The sequence below is a fragment of the Somniosus microcephalus genome, chromosome 3 (genome assembly GCF_052327205.1).
Source record: "Somniosus microcephalus isolate GS21.2 chromosome 3, FLI_Smic_1.0, whole genome shotgun sequence".
Taxonomy (NCBI): Eukaryota; Metazoa; Chordata; class Chondrichthyes; order Squaliformes; family Somniosidae; genus Somniosus; species Somniosus microcephalus.
Window position 1 is genome coordinate 6255240 of NC_140989.1, and position 14890 is coordinate 6270129.

Below are 14890 nucleotides of genomic sequence, written 5' to 3' on the forward strand. Positions count from 1 at the left end.
GTCCCTCTGCACTTCCCCATCTCCCAATCTATTGCCATTTAGATAATAATCCACCCTCCTGTTTTTACCCCCAAAGTGGATAACCTCGCATTTATCCACATTATAGTGCATCTGCCACGTATCCGCCCATTCCCCCAACCTGTCCAAATCGCACTGTAGCCTCCTGACATCCTCATCAGAGCCCACCCCTCCTCCTAGTTTAGTGTCGTCAGCGAATTTGGAAATATTGCATCCAATTCCCTGATCCAGATCATTTATATATATTGTGAACAGCTGGGGTCCCAGGACAGATCCTTGCGGCACCCCGCTGGTCACTGCCTGCCACTCCGAAAACGAGCCGTTTATTCCAACTCTCTGTTTTCTATCCGCCAGCCAGTTCTCTATCCACGTTAATACTTTGCCCCCAATCCCATGAGCCTTAATTTTGCATGATAATCTTTTGTGTGGAACCTTATCGAAGGCTTTCTGGAAGTCAAGGTACACCACATCCACTGGCTCTCCCCCATCTATTTTACCAGTTACTTCCTCAAAAAATTCCAGCAGATTAGTCAAACACGATTTACCCTTTGTAAATCCATGTTGACTCTGTCCGATCCTTTCCCCATTTGTCAAGTGCTCCGCTATTTTATCCTTAATAATGGACTCTAGCATTTTGCCCACAACCGATGTAAGGCTTACTGGTCTATAATTCCCTGCTTTCTCTCTACCCCCCTTTTTAAATATTGGGGTAACATTAGCTACCCTCCAATCCACGGGTACTGTTCCCGAGTCAATGGAGTTCCGGAAGATGATCCTTAGAGCATCTGCTATCTCCAGGGCCACCTCCTTAAGTACCCTAGGATGTAGTTTATCAGGCCCCGGGGATTTGTCGGCCTTCAGTCCCCTCAACTTACCCAACACCATATTCCTAGAGATACTAATTTCTGTCAGCTCCTCCCTCTCATTAGTCCCTATGTTTGTCGATATTCCTGGGAGGTTATTTGTGTCCTCCTTTGTGAATACAGAACCAAAGTATGAGTTTAATTGGTCTGCCATTTCCTTATTCTCCATTATATATTCTCCCGAATCGGACTGCAAGGGACCGACTTGGGATTTTACCAGTCTTTTCCTCCTGATATACCGATAAAAGCTTTTGCAGTCTGTCTTTATGTTTGCTGCAAGTTTACTTTCGTATTCTATTTTCCCCTTCCTGATTAATCCCTTTGTCCTCTTTTGCTGTATCCTGTACTGCCCCCAATCTTCCGGTCTGGTGCTTTTTTTTGCCAGTTGATATGCCCTTTTTTTTGATTTTATGCTGTCCCTAATTTCCCTCGTTATCCACGGTTGAGTCACCTTTTTAGGTTTATTTTTATGCCAAACCGGTATAAACATGTTCTGGAATTCTTCCATTCTATCTTTGAATGCTTGCCATTGTCTATCCACTGTCAATCCCCCCAGAAACACCACCCAATCAATCTTACCCAATTCCCGTCTCATACCCTCGTAATTCCCTTTATTTAAGTTCTGGACCTTAGTCTCTGATTCAATTTCCTCACTCTCCATCTCGACTGAGAGCTCGATCATATTATGATCGCTCTGACCCAAGGGGCCTCGTACAAGAAGATTGCTGATAAGTCCCTTCTCATTGCACAATACCCAGTCTAAAATGGCCTGATCGCGAGTCGGCTCCTCGACATATTGGTCCAGATAACCGTCCCGAAAACATTCCAGGAATTCCTCCTCCTCAGAATTTTTACTAATTTGGGTAGTCCAATCAATATGTAAATTAAAGTCACCCATGATGACAGCTGTGCTCTTATCGCACGCTTCTCTAATTTCCCTTTTTATGCCTTCCCTCACCTCCATATTACTATTTGGAGGCCTATATGTCACACCCACTAACGTTTTCCTCCCCTTGCTATTTCTCATTTCTACCCATACAGATTCCGTTTCATCCGAGTTAATATCCTTCCTTTCCATTGCATTAATCCCCTCCTTTACCAGCAATGCTACCCCACCTCCCCTACCTTTTTGCCGATCCTTCCTAAATATTGTATATCCCTTGATGTTAAGTTCCCAGCCTTGCCCACCCTGCAGCCACGTTTCTGTAATCCCAATCAAATCATACTTGTTTACCTCTATTTCCACAACTAATTCATCCACCTTGTTCCTAATGCTTCTAGCATTAAGATACAAAGCCTTCAGGCTTGCTTTTTTCACACTCTCATTATGAATTAGTTTGGCCCTTTGTGTTTCTCTCCTTTGCTTATTGCTTCTCACCTTTCTACCATCTATTTCTGACTTCATATGACTTCCCTCTTTTCCACTACCTAGGTTCCCATCCCCCTGCCAAATTAGTTTAAATCCTCCCGAACCGCCCTAGAAAATATTACCCCGAGGACATCGGCTCCCTCACAGTTCAGGTGTAGACCGTCCCCTTGGTACAGGTCACTCCTCCCCAAGAACTGGTTCCAATGCCTCAAGAATTTAAATCCCTCTCCCTTGCACCACTGCTCAAGCCATGTATTTAGCTTATCTATCTTACTCTCTCTAAACTTATTTGCTCGTGGCACTGGTAGCAATCCAGAGATTACTACCTTTGAGGTCCTACTTTTCAATTTAGCTCCTAACTCCCTAAATTCAGCTTGTAGGACCTCCTCCCTCTTTTTACCTACATCGTTGGTACCTACATGTACCACGACAACTGGCTGATCCCCCTCCCCCTTCAGAATGCTCTGCACCCGCTCCGAGACATCCTTGACCCTTGCACCAGGGAGGCAACATACCATCTTGGAGTCTCGGTCTCGGCCACAGAAACTCCTATCTATCCCCCTTACAATTGAATCCCCTATCACTATAGCCCTATCCCTCTTTTTCCCGCCCTTCTGTGCAGCAGAGCCAGTCATGGTGCCCTGAACCTGGCTGCTGGTGCCTTCCCCTGATAAGTCATCTCCCCCAACAGTACCCAAAACGGTAAACCCAGTTGAAGGAATACCTTCAGAGTCGGGGAATTTCTACTAGTAGAACTACCCCGTATAATCCCCAGGGTAATGGACAGTGCGAACGATACAATGGGGTGATCTGGAAGGCAGTTATGTTGGCTTTGACATCCCGGAACCTTAAGAATACACAGTGGGAAATGGTACTGCCTGATGCCCTGCATTCCATTAGATCATTGCTTTCAACGGCTACTAATGTGACCCCCCATGAAAGGCTCTTTAACTATCCGCGGAGATCTACTACGGGATATTCGGTACCTTCATGGCTTACTATGCAGGGACCTGTGCTGCTTCGACGCCATGTTAGATTGTCAAAATATGATCCTTTGGTGGAGGAGGTGGAGCTGTTGGAGGCAAATTCCCAATATGCTCATATTCGATTCCAAGATGGGAAAGAAAGCACTGTTTCAATTAAAGACTTGGCTCCTTGTGGGGGCCAGCCCTCTTCTGAGGATATTAACAATAGTCATGATTCAGATAATGTGGATGCTGTTACAGATACTACGAATATTTCCAATCCAATTGCAGATAATTATACTTCTATTAGTCAGCCCTTGATAGATGTTTATGACCGTCCCAGTGCATCTTCTGATGGGATTTCTAATCCGGAAACCGTGGAAAATCGGGATATGGATAGCCTTCCTGCTGAAGATACTTCTGTGCCTTCTGGTGTGGGAGGGCAAGGAATTTCACCAAGGTTAAGAAGGTCGACACGAACAAGATATCCGGTCAACCGATTGAAAATGGACTTTTAAATTGATAGTAATGTTTTAAAATTGTTGAAATATAGTATATTGTTTTAGTTGAGAGATACTTAATACTTATGTGCAATGTTACTATTTGTTGTTGTTCACTTAGTATTGTGTCATGTGAACAGTTTTATTCTTGTGCATAGTTTTAGTTGTAAATAATTAATTATAAATTGTAAAGGTTATTTAGGTGGAGCATATTTTAAGAGGGGTGAATGTGGTGATTATTCCTTGTTTAGTAAAAGTACTGTGATTGGTTGTTTGTTAACTGCCTTGGGATATATGTTGTAATCTCATTGGTAGTTGATGATCACATGATGTGTTGTGGCCACCTTAAATTCAGTTCTTTTCCAGCTTTGGTTGGGACTGGATGTGGGAAGATGTGCTGCAGATTTTAAAGTTAATAAAGCCTAGCTTTGGAAGGCAAATCTATTCTTTATTTCAGAGGGGCAGTACTGAGGGAACGCCGCACTGTCAGAGGGGCAGTACTAAGGGAGTGCTGCACTGTCAGAGGGGCAGTACTGAGGGAGCACTGCACTTTCGGAGGGGCAGTGCTGAGGGAGTGCCGCACTGTCAGGGGGGCAGTACTGAGGGAGTGTTGCACTGTCAGAGGGGCAGTACTGAGGGAGCGCCGCACTGTTGGAGGGTCAGTACTGAGGGAGCGCCGCACTGTCGGAGGGGCAGTACTGAGGGAGTGCTGCACTGTCGCAGAGGCAGTACTGAGGGAGCACTGCACTGTCAGAGGGGCAGTACTGAGGGAGCGCTGCAATGTCGGAGGGACAGTACTGAGGGAGCGCCGCACTGTCGGAGGGGCAGTACTGAGGAAGTGCTGCACTGTCGGAGGGGCAGTACTGAGGGAGTGCTGCACTGTCGGAGGGGCAGTACTGAGGGAGCGCTGCACTGTTAGAGGGGCAGTACTGAGGGAGCACTGCACTTTCGGAGGGGCAGTACTGAGGGAGTGCCGCACTGTCAGAGGGGCAGTACTGAGGGAGTGTTGCACTGTCAGAGGGGCAGTACTGAGGGAGCGCCGCACTGTTGGAGGTTCAGTACTGAGGGAGCACCACACTGTCGGAGGGGCAGTACTGAGGGAGCGCCGCACTGTCAGAGGGGCAGTACTGAGGGAGCGCCGCACTGTCGGAGGGGCAGTACTGAGGGAGCGCTGCACTGTCGGAGGGGCATTACTGAGGGAGTGCTGCACTGTCGGAGGGGCAGTACTGAGGGAGCGCCGCACTGTCGGAGGGGCAGTACTGAGGGAGCGCTGCACTGTCGGAGGGGCATTACTGAGGGAGTGCTGCACTGTCAGTGGGGCAGTACTGAGGAAGCGCCACACTGTCAGAGGGGCAGTACTGAGGAAGCGCCACACTGTCGGAGAGGCAGTACTGAGGGAGTGCTGCACTGTCAGAGGGGCAGTCCTGAGGGAGCTGCTGATTTTCCGGGTCTGCGCCAATTTACCGTTTTCCTCCTATGTTCCAATAGATTCGACTTGCCTCGATTTGTTGACAGTAATTATATTTTATTCAGTGAAAGAGAGAGATTGATACATTACAGCACCTGAGCAGTAGTCAAACAAAGCACAATCAAGGTTTCTATTACTTGTTGGGCCCTGGGTAGAAGACGCAATCTCCACGGGTCAACCCCAGTCAGCCCGGGCCTCTCGTGTGTAACCCCTTGTTCTGCCAGGAATACATCTTTAACTTCAACAACCAAGGCCCAGCACTTCGGTCTCTTCCATTTTAAAATCTAACCTAGTCTACCCAGGGCATCTAACAGTAGGGTTTACAAGTATGATTATAATTGCAGCAATAACATAATGAAATCATTAAACTAAAATTAGCAATAGAATCAACTGATTTAGTTCAGGTTAGTTAGTAGGGAGACACAGAAATGAAGATTTCCTCCTTTCTTACAGAGCACCGCACTGTCGGAGGGGCAGTACTGAGGGATTTTTTTTATTCATTGATGGGATGTGGGCGTCGCTGGCAAGGCCTGCATTTAGTGCCCATCCCTAATTGCCCTTGAGAAGGTGGTGGTGAGCCGCCTTCTTGAACCGCTGCAGTCCATATCGTGTAGGTACATCCACAATGCTGTTAGGAAGGGAGTTCCAGGATTTTGGCCCAGCGACAGTGAAGGAACGGCGATACAGGTCCAAGTCAGGATGGTGTGTGGCTTGGAGGGGAACTTGTAGGTGGTGATGTTCCCATGCGTCTGCTGCCCTTGTCCTTCTAAGTGGTAGAGGTCGCGGGTTTGGAAGGTGCTGTTGAAGGAGCTTTGGCGAGTTGCTGCAGTGCATCTTGTAGATGGTCCACACTGCAGCCACAGTGTGCCGGTGGTGGAGGGAGTGAATGTTGAAGGTGGATGGAGTGCCAATCAAGCGGGCTGCTTTATCCTGAATGGTGTCGAGCTTCTTGAGTGTTGTTGGAGCTGCACTCATCCAGGCAAGTGGAGAGTATTCCATCACACTCCTGACTTGTGCCTTGTAGATGGTGGAAAGGCTTTGGGGAGTCAGGAGGTGAGACACTCGCCGCAGAATTCCCAGCCTCTGGCCTGCTCTTGTATCCACAGTATTTATATGGCTGGTCCAGTTCAGTTTCTGATCAATGGTAACTCCCCGGATGTTGATAGTGGGGGATTCAGCGATGATAATGCCATTGAATGTCAAGGGGAGATGGTTAGAGTCTCGCTTGTTGGAGATGGTCATTGCCTGGCACTTGTGTGGTGCGAATGTTACTTGCCACTTGTCAGCCCAAGTCTGAATGTTGTCCAGGTCTTGCTGCATATGGACACGGACTGCGTCAGTATCTGACGAGTCTCGAATGGTGCTGAACAGTGTGCAATCATCAGCGAACATCCCCACTTCTGACCTTATGATGGAGGGAACGTCATTGTTGAAACAGCTGAAGATGGTTAGGCCTAGGACACTGCCCTGAGGAACTACTGCAGTGATGTCATGTGATTGAGATGAATGACCTCCAACAACCACAGCCAACTTCCTTTGTGCTAGGTATGATTCCAACCAATGGAGAGTTTTCCCCTTGATTTCCATTTACTTCAGTTTTGCTAGGGCTCCTTGATGCCACACTCGATCAAATGCCGCACTGATGGAGGGGCAGTACTGAGGGAGCGCCGCACTGTCGGAGGGTCAGTATTGAGGGAGTGACGCACTGTCGGAGGGGCAGTACTGAGGGAGTGCTGCACTGTCGGAGGGGCAGTACTGAGGGAGTGCTGCACTGTCGGAGGGGCACTACTGAGGGAGTGCTGCACTGATGGAGGGGCAGTACTGAGGGAGCGCCGCACTGGCGGAGGGGCAGTACTGAGGGAGCGCCGCACTGGCGGAGGGGCAGTACTGAGGGAGCGCCGCACTGTCGCAGGGGCAGTACTGATGGAGCTTCTTCTTCTTCTTAGGCAGTCCCTCGGAACTGAGGATGACTTGCTTCCACATTAAAAATGAGTTCTCAGGTGACTGATGAGTCCAATGCGGGACCTACAGTCTCTGTCACAGGTGGGGCAGACGGTGGTTGAAGGGGCGGGTGGGTGGGGTGCTTGGGTTGACGTGCGCTCCTTGCGCTGCCTGCGCTTGGCTTCCGCTTGCTCCCGGCGAAGAGACTCGAGGTGTTCGGCGCCTTCCCGGATGCTTCTCCTCCACTTTGTGTGGTCTTGGGCCAGGGATTCCCAGGTGTCGGTGGGGATGTTACACTTTTTCAAGGAGGCTTTGAGGGTGTTCTTGAAACGTTTCCTCTGCCCACCTGGGGCTCTCTTGCTGTGCCGGAGCTCCGAGTAGAGCGCTTGTTTTGGGAGTCTCGTATCGGGCATGCGGACAATGTGACCCGTCCATCGGAGCTGATTGAGCGTGGTCAGAGCTTCGATGCTGTGGATGTTGGCCTGAGCAAGAACACTGACGTTGGTGCGCCTATCCTGCCAATGGATTTGCAGGATCTTGTGGAGGCAGCGTTGGTGGTACCTCTCCAGTGCTTTGAGGTGCCTGTTGTACATGGTCCATGTCTCTGAGGCATACAGCAGGGCGGGTATCACTGCTGCTCTGTAGACTATGAGCTTAGTGCTGGGTTTGAGGTCCTGGTCTTCAAACACTCTTTTCCTCAGGCGACCGAAGGCTGCACTGGCACACTGAAGGTGGTGTTGGACTTCGTCGTCGACGTCTGCCCTTGTTGACAGTAGGCTCCCGAGGTATGGAAAGTGGTCCACGTTTTCCAAGGCTTTGTCGTGGATTTTGATAATTGGGGGGCAGTACTGTGTGGTGGGGGCAGGTTGGTAGAGGACCTTTGTCTTACGGATGCTTAGTGTAAGGCCCGTGCTCTCGTACGCTTTGGTGAAGGTGTTGATGATGGTTTGGAGTTCGACCTCCGAGTGAGCGCAGACGCAAGCGTCATCTGCATACTGTAATTCGACGACAGAGGATGGGACGACCTTGGATCTGGACTGGAGGCGACGGAGGTTGAACAGTTTCCCGTTTGTTCTGTAAATTAGCTCCACTCCAGCGGGGAGTTTACTGAGGGAGAGATGGAGCATTGCAGCAAGGAAGATCGAGAAGGGTGTTGGTGCGATGACACAGCCTGGCTTGACCCCGGTTCGTACGTGAATTGGGTCTGTGCTGGAACCATTACTTAGGATCACGGCTTGCATGTCGTCGTGAAGCAGGCGAAGGATAGTGACAAACTTTTGAGGGCAGCCAAATTTGAGGAGGACACTCCATAATCCCTCACAGTTGACAGTGTCGAAGGCCTTTGTGAGATCAAAGAAGGCCATGTACAGCGGTTGGTGCTGTTCCCGGCATTTCTCTTGTAATTGAGGGGCAGTACTGAGGGAGCGGCGCACTGTGGGAGTGGCTGTACTGAGGGAGCGCCGCACTGTGGGAGTGGCTGTACTGAGGGAGCGCTGCTCTGTCGGAGGGACAGTACTGAGGGAGCACCGCACTGTGGGAGGGGCAGTACTGAGGGAGCGCTGCCCTGTCAGAGGGGCAGTAGTGAGGGAGTGCTGCACTGTGGGAGGGGCAGTACTGAGGGAGCGCTGCACTGTCGGAGGGGCAGTACTGAGGGAGCACTGCACTGTCGGAGAGGCAGTACTGAGGGAGCGCCGCACTGCCGGAGGGGCAGTACTGAGGGAGCGCTGCACTGTGGGAGGGGCAGTACTGAGGGAGCGCTGCACTGTCGGAGGGGCAGTACTGAGGGAGCACTGCACTGTCGGAGAGGCAGTACTGAGGGAGCACTGCACTGTCGAATGGGCTCTACTGAGGGAGCGCTGCACTGTGGGAGTGGCAGTACTGAGGGAGCGCTGCACTGTCGAATGGGCACTAATGAGGGAGAGCTTCACTGTGGGAGTGGCAGTACTGAGGGAGCGCTGCACTGTCGGAGAGGCAGTACTGAGGGAGCGCCGCACTGCCGGAGGGGCAGTACTGAGGCAGCGCTGCACTGTGGGAGGGGCAGTACTGAGGGAGCGCCGCACTGTGGGAGGGGCAGTACTGAGGGAGCGCCGCACTGTCGGAGGGGCAGTACTGAGGGAGCGCTGCACTGTGAGAGGGGCAGTACTGAGGGAGCGTCACACTGTCAGAGGGGCAGTACTGAGGGAGCGCCGCACTGTGGAAGGGACAGTACTGAGGGAGCGCTGCACTGTGGGAGGGGCAGTACTGAGGGAGCGCCACACTGTCAGAGGGGCAGTACTGAGGGAGCGCCGCACTGTGGAAGGGACAGTACTGAGGGAGCGCCACACTGTCAGAGGGGCAGTACTGAGGGAGCGCTGCACAGTCAGAGGGTCAGTACTGAGAGATCCCATGGCCACTATCTCAAAGTAGAGCAGGGGAGTTGTTTGACTGTTTCTATACTTTTGGTGAATTTCATAACTGTGTAAAGTTGATGGTTAAAGTATTTAAAACTGCGAGAGGAGGAAATTAATCAGTGGCACAGATAATCGTAAAAATCAGATTAATGTAATTAATTTTTTTTCAGATTTCAATATAAGCTTAAAAGGGACAGAGAAAGCAAACACCAATCAAACATGATCAATTGATGACTATTCTGTCTGATTGGATCTTCCAGAATCCTTCAAAACTTTGCAGTAATTCAATCAAAGAATTCTCCGGACCTGCCCGCGGGATTTAATCAGAACTTTCACATTCCCTCACCTCAAATGGAAGGTCACCGGAATTCCAGGGGTTGGGAGAGGAGGTTGGTGATTGGATTGGAGTTTCCAGGGGTTGGGAGAGGAGGTTGATGATTGGATTGGAGATTCCAGGGGTTGGGAGAGGTGGTTGATGATTGGATTGGAGATTCCAGGGGGTGGGAGAGGAGGTTGATGATTGGATTGGAGGTTCCAGGGGTTGGGAGAGGAGGTTGATGATTGGATTGGAGATTCCAGGGGTTGGGAGAGGGGGTTGATGATTGGATTGGAGATTCCAGGGGTTGGGAGAGGAGGTTGATGATTGGATTGGAGATTCCAGGGGTTGGGAGAGGAGGTTGATGATTGGATTGGAGATTCCAGGGGTTGGGAGAGGAGGTTGATGATTGCATTGGAGATTCCAGGGGTTGGGAGAGGAGGTTGATGATTGGATTGGAGATTCCAGGTGTTGGGAGAGGAGGTTGATGATTGGATTGGAGATTCCAGGGGTTGGGAGAGGTGGTTGATGATTGGATTGGAGATTCCAGGGGTTGGGAGAGGTGGTTGATGATTGGATTGGAGATTCCAGGGGTTGGGAGAGGAGGTTGATGATTGGGTTGGAGAGTCCAGGGGTTGGGAGAGGAGGTTGATGATTGGATTGGAGATTCCAGGGGTTGGGAGAGGTGGTTGATGATTGGATTGGAGATTCCAGGTGTTGGGGGAGGAGGTTGATGATTGGATTGGAGATTCCAGGGGTTGGGAGAGGTGGTTGATGATTGGATTGGAGATTCCAGGGGTTGGGAGAGGTGGTTGATGATTGCATTGGAGATTCCAGGGGTTGGGAGAGGAGGTTGATGATTGGATTGGAGATTCCAGGGGTTGGGAGAGGAGGTTGGTGATTGGATTGGAGATTCCAGGGGTTGGGAGAGGAGGTTGGTGATTGGATTGGAGATTCCAGGAGTTGGGAGAGGTGGTTGATGATTGGATTGGAGATTCCAGGGGTTGGGAGAGGAGGTTGATGATTGGATTAGAGATTCCAGGGGTTGGGAGAGGTGGTTGATGATTGGATTGGAGATTCCAGGGGTTGGGAGAGGTGGTTGATGATTGGATTGGAGATTCAAGGGGTTGGGAGAGGAGGTTGATGATTGGGTTGGAGAGTCCAGGGGTTGGGAGAGGAGGTTGATGATTGGATTGGAGATTCCAGGGGTTGGGAGAGGTGGTTGATGATTGGATTGGAGATTCCAGGTGTTGGGAGAGGAGGTTGATGATTGGATTGGAGATTCCAGGGGTTGGGAGAGGTGGTTGATGATTGGATTGGAGATTCCAGGGGTTGGGAGAGGTGGTTGATGATTGGATTGGAGATTCCAGGGGTTGGGAGAGGAGGTTGATGATTGGATTGGAGATGCCAGGGGTTGGGAGAGGAGGTTGGTGATTGGATTGGAGATTCCAGGGGTTGGGAGAGGAGGTTGATGATTGGATTGGAGATTCCAGGAGTTGGGAGAGGTGGTTGATGATTGGATTGGAGATTCCAGGGGTTGGGAGAGGAGGTTGGTGATTGGATTGGAGATTCCAGGGGTTGGCACAGGTGGTTGATGATTGGATTGGAGATTCCAGGGGTTGGGAGAGGAGGTTGATGATTGCATTGGAGATTCCAGGGGTTGGGAGTGGTGGTTGATGATTGGATTGGAGATTCCAGGGGTTGGGAGAGGAGGTTGATGATTGCATTGGAGATTCCAGGGGTTGGGTGAGGTGGTTGATGATTGGATTGGAGATTCCAGGGATTGGGAGAGGTGGTTGATGATTGGATTGGAGATTCCAGGGGTTGGGAGAGGTGGTTGATGATTGGATTGGAGATTCCAGGGGTTGGGAGAAGAGGTTGATAAGAACATAAGAAAATAAAAATAGGAGCAGGAGTAGGCCAATCGGCCCCTCGAGCCTGCTCCGCCATTCAATAAGATCATGGCTGATCTGATCCTAACCGCCAATCCACTATCACAGAACCATCTCCTGAATCTAACAGAATTAGACACATGAAATAGGAGCAGGATCAGGCTACACGGCCCCTGGGCCCGCTCCGCTACCCACAGGGCCATGACCGATCCGAACCTAGGCTCATGTCCAAATTCCTGCCCGCTCCCCGTAACCCTTAATTGGATTGGATTGGAGATTCCAGGGGTTGGGAGAAGAGGTTGATGATTGGATTGGAGATTCCAGGGGTTGGGAGAGGTGGTTGATGATTGGATTGGAGATTCCAGGGGTTGGGAGAGGAGGTTGATGATTGGATTGGAGATTCCAGGGGTTGGGAGAGGTGGTTGGTGATTGGATTGGAGATTCCAGGGGTTGGGAGAGGTGGTTGATGATTGGATTGGAGATTCCAGGGGTTGGTCACTCGCACAGCTGAGAATATGTTTCATTGCAGGATTTCCATTCACTTCCTGGGCAGCAGCAGGTCTGTAAGTTTAGCAATGGCTTCACTTCTCTGCTGGGCATTCTTCTGAAGTTGCTCCTGATTCACAGCGGCCCTGTGATGGATTTCCGTTCTTGCTTCGTCACATTTATCCTGGACCTTCTTAAACTTGTATTCAGACCCCTGCCCGCCCAGCAATGAGCTCAGCTCGCCCAGTTGACCTGCAAGGTACTTGTCGTGAATCTCCACATAGGTTTTTGACATGTCACCGATGTGGGTCATGATGCTGACTGCCTGGGACACTTGAAAGTTCATCATCTGACTACTGGCTAACGCACCTGGAGCACCCTGCGTGCCTTCACCACTCACCGCACTAAGTCTCTTAAATGTCTTCTGGCAACCTTCAGTTAATTTTGGTATGATATGAATGAAGTTGATCATCTCTGACCAGTTGGACTTGATGCTCCCCAGTGCCCCAAGCCCTTTAGCCATCAACGCTACACGTGTGCTGATATCCATCTCTTGTGCCTGATTGTTCTTTATCTCTCTCAACAACGTCTCACTCTCATCACACGAACTTTTCATATTTTGGTGACATTCATTGTACATTTTTTGCGACTCCTCCAACTGGGATTGGACTTCCTTGATCTTCAGTGAGGCTTCCTCTCTAACCTTGCTGAGGAAACTGCTGATTTCAGGGTTTGATTCAGAGGATTCTTTGTCTTTCAGCTCAGACACCAGTTGTATGAGAAAGATCAACCCTTTCCCCAGCTCCACCACCAGAAGCACTGGGCTGGTCACATTGCTCAAAAGATCAACAATCTTTGGGAGAAGCTTCTTCATCTGTTTCAGTCCTTCCAAACAGAACTGATCAATGAGAGCACTCGCCCTTACATTGTCGTATTCACTGGTGACTTCCTCACGTTTTCGGGAAGCCTCGATCCATTGCTTCTGTAAATTGCACTTCTTCTCCTCTACTAACTCATTCTTCTGTTGTGTTTCCGACAGGACTTTCCTTACTTCCCGCAGCTTATCCTGGCTGATACTCTGGGAATCTGTACAGGTCTCCAGCAGCTCACTCAGTAGATCGCTGAGATTGGAGAGCTCCTTTTCCACAGATTCGGCACATGTTTTGGATTTGTCTGCACAATCCCGAATGTTCTGCAGCTGCTTGGGAAGGTCTTTGTTCAGAGATGACCCTTCACCCACATTCTTCACATGGACAAGGAGGTCCTCACAACACATGCGGATTTTGTTCAGATTAGTGCGGGTCTGTTGAAACGACTTTACGGTTTGGTTGCAAACCTCCATCAGGCACCTCTTGAATGAATCTGGACGTTTAAACAGGGATTTCTTGCCTGCACTGCCTTGGTTTAGTTTGAAGTCCTCCATCCTCGTAGCCAGATGCACCAGTTCACCCAAAATAGCGACAGATGTGGGTGCTGGCATCAGAAACTTCTCCCACTTGACCTGGGACTGCACCATCACATCAAAGCAAAGGGACACTTGCTGTTGGCTGTGGAGCTCGGTCACGTGACACTGCTTGTCCGACATGCTGATGTTTCCTGCAATGAGAATTCGCACAACTGGATTGGCTCAAACATTAACAGTTCTGTTATTGGAGAGAGAGGGTTCACATCAGAACAGGCCAGTAGTCAGCCTTGTACAACACAAAGACCACCTTTCAGCCTTGCTGTGCTGACTTAGATGATATAGGGCATGGTGAGGGCACGACAATTGGGCTCATTGACCTGGGCAAGGGAGGGGAAGATTTCTGAGCACCGTCCCGTGACTGCTGAGGGCATCAGCGTTGGGCGCGGTTATCAATAATCCAACAACATGCTGATACTCAGAGCTTCTTCTGTTCAGGTGGACCAGCACACCCATCCCCCGTCCCCCCCACACCCCATCCCCCGTCCCCCCCACACCCGTCCCCCGTCCCCCCCACACCCGTCCCCCCCACACCCGTCCCCCCCACACCCGTCCCCCGTCCCCCCCACACCCGTCCCCCCCACACCCGTCCCCCCCACACCCGTCCCCTGTCCCCCCCACACCCCATCCCCCGTCCCCCCCACACCCGTCCCCCGTCCCCCCCACACCCCATCCCCCGTCCCCCCCACACCCGTCCCCCGTCCCCCCCACACCCATCCCCCGTCCCTCCCGTCCCCCCCACACCCGTCCCGCCCACACCCGTCCCCCGTCCCCCCCACACCCGTCCCCCGTCCCCCCCACACCCGTCCCCCGTCCCCCCCACACCCGTCCCCCGTCCCCCCCACACCCATCCCCCGTCCCTCCCGTCCCCCCCACACCCGTCCCGCCCACACCCGTCCCCCGTCCCCCCCACACCCGTCCCCCCCACACCCGTCCCCCGTCCCCCCCCCACACCCGTCCCCCGTCCCCCCCACACCCGTCCCCCGTCCCCCCCACACCCGTCCCCCGTCCCCCCCACACCCGTCCCCCCCACACCCATCCCCCGCCCCCCCCACACCCGCCCCCGTCCCCCCCACACCCGTCCCCCGTCCCCCCCACACCCGTCCCCCATCCCCCCCACACCCGCCCCAGTCCCCCCCACACCCATCCCCCCCACTCGCGTCCCCCGTCCGCCCCACACCCGCCCCAGTCCCCCCCACACCCATCCCCGTCTCCCTCGT

At 51.7% G+C, this 14890-nt stretch overlaps 1 protein-coding gene across 1 annotated transcript; it reads right to left on the reverse strand.

The window, feature by feature from the left end:
• Positions 1–5219: 5219 nt before the first annotated feature.
• On the reverse strand, positions 5220–14120 carry LOC147120812 (uncharacterized). Its single transcript, XM_085978880.1, has one exon. It carries the CDS (start codon positions 13791–13793, stop codon positions 12261–12263), a length of 1533 nt encoding a protein of 510 aa, XP_085835006.1. The 5' UTR covers positions 13794–14120; the 3' UTR covers positions 5220–12260.
• Between the last annotated feature and the right edge of the window lie 770 nt (positions 14121–14890).